The 1934-nt window shown below is 38.7% G+C and overlaps 1 protein-coding gene across 1 annotated transcript in view; it reads right to left on the bottom strand.

Annotated features, from left to right (window-relative positions):
- Positions 1-1551, bottom strand: part of GGA3 (golgi-associated, gamma adaptin ear containing, ARF binding protein 3) — a 15143-nt gene extending 13592 nt beyond the window's left edge. The window contains 1 exon segment of the mRNA XM_009579957.1: positions 1482-1551. Coding sequence (XP_009578252.1) covers positions 1482-1551 — 70 coding nt within the window.
- Positions 1552-1934: the final 383 nt, after the last annotated feature.

Here is a 1934-nt window from a genome sequence, read left to right on the forward strand (position 1 = left end):
ACCAATCAAGCAAAAGAAACAGTATAAAACATCATGCATTTCCTAGAGAAAAGCATTTGACATCCATTGCCAACTATAAAAAAGGAGAAAGAAGTTCACACATGGTATGCCTGTGAAAAGGGTGTGTCCAAGTTGACACATCCAAATATCCAGCGAGAATCACTGCTTTCCAAAAAAACAGGTGCCAGATATCAAGTACTTAGAAACATGCTATTTCCATACTCTAAATGAGAGTACAAGATAAAATAATTGAGCTCACGCAGTTTCCCTCTGCCTGAAATGCTATCTCTTTTTATTTGGCTATAACATTAAACTCCTTAAAGGCTAAACCCTCACACTTCTACATAGGAAATTATTTCTGTATTCCCTGGGTGTTTTGTAGAAGTAAGAGCTGGAACATCAGATGTTTAATATAAGTCATTTAGCATTAACACTTGTTTTTAGAGTGCCAGCTGATTTGTTAGATCATTAGCATTTCTCCTGGAATTATGAACTGAAATTTATTATTATACTTTGAGTTGTTCTTGCAAGTAATAAACTCCACAGCCCGTACCTGATCAGGAATTCTATATCCTATATGCTCAAACTGAGAGACCGATGTTCTACTGACTGGGCTATTTCAGGCTCCTGAAGGATCCTCCTTCAGGTACCAGGACCTCGCTTATTGTACTGATCGCAGAATAGTAAGGCTATCAGCATCTTTTTTTGTTATGAATGCATCTTCTCCATGTATTCTACTTAACTCTGATGGAGCACTGAATTTACAGTAGACCAGATTTCTACTTTAACCTAATTTTCCAGCCAAGATGACTGGACATGATGATTTTTCTTTCTTATAAGGGAAAAAACAACACACTGTAGCTATATATCTAAGGGCTGGCATTTAAGAAGCCTTCCTCAAAATTTCAATACAATGGAAATGGATACAGAAAGAAAATATTGCTTAGCCAGATAGTATAGAGCAGGGAAAGAAGGACAGGAAAAAAACCAGCACACATCCCTGTACTTTCATCACAGAGGGAAGCATAACGAAATAAACACATGCTACATTACAAAGTGTCATTTTTTATCATCATTAAAACACATCCTTTTATCTTTCCACAGGGAGATAAAAACAGCTGACATATCTACTCTGAAACCTCACTTTCACAGTGCACTGCACAGTGGCAGTCCTAGAAGGTTTGCTCATATTTTCCTCCTCACGAAAGGATAGTTGTAAAGCAATTTTGTAAATTGTTCCATGGATTGCACCTGCAGAGGCGAATCTCTGTGCCCGCTGCTGACATTCTTGGGACCCTAGATAAGCAAAAGGCGGCAGCCAGGGAGGACTAACTGTAGGATCACATCTTGTTGCACTAGCTAAGCTACCAAGCTTTTTTTTTTAAACTCAAGAGATTCAAGGGAGGCTTAGTTTAAAATGCAGCTGCTGCAGAGCCAAGAAACTGTTCAAAACGTATGTGGCACTTAAACCTTATTACCACACCCACAACTGCTAAACACCCTGGAAGCATCATGAAACCACAGACTTAAAACAATCTAAAGTCTTTTCATGCAAGTCAAATGGTATTGTGCATGGTTCGGTGCTCCAAAGCACCTCTGCTGCTCTGCAGGCCTAGATGAAAGAAATACGGTTCTTGGCTGGAGTTAATGCAATTTATTTAATAAATACAGAAAGAGCACAAACAAGTAAGGACACTCAACTAAATGAACTCTTTGTTGGTTGCACATCCTGAAATTAGGAAGGAGATCTGGTACAAAGAGGAAAATGTAACCAGCATTTCCACGTTCCAAATGTTAATTTTAAAGCTGTTCCGAACATCCCCAAAGACTTCTTGGAACAACACTGGATTATTTCACGCTCTCAGATTGGGTTCAGATTCATCTAAGCTTTTGCACCAAAAGCTCTCACATAAAGATAGTAAAGTGTCAGAACG

The sequence above is a fragment of the Fulmarus glacialis genome, unplaced genomic scaffold (assembly GCF_000690835.1).
Source record: "Fulmarus glacialis isolate BGI_N327 unplaced genomic scaffold, ASM69083v1 scaffold38966, whole genome shotgun sequence".
Lineage (NCBI taxonomy): Eukaryota > Metazoa > Chordata > Aves > Procellariiformes > Procellariidae > Fulmarus > Fulmarus glacialis.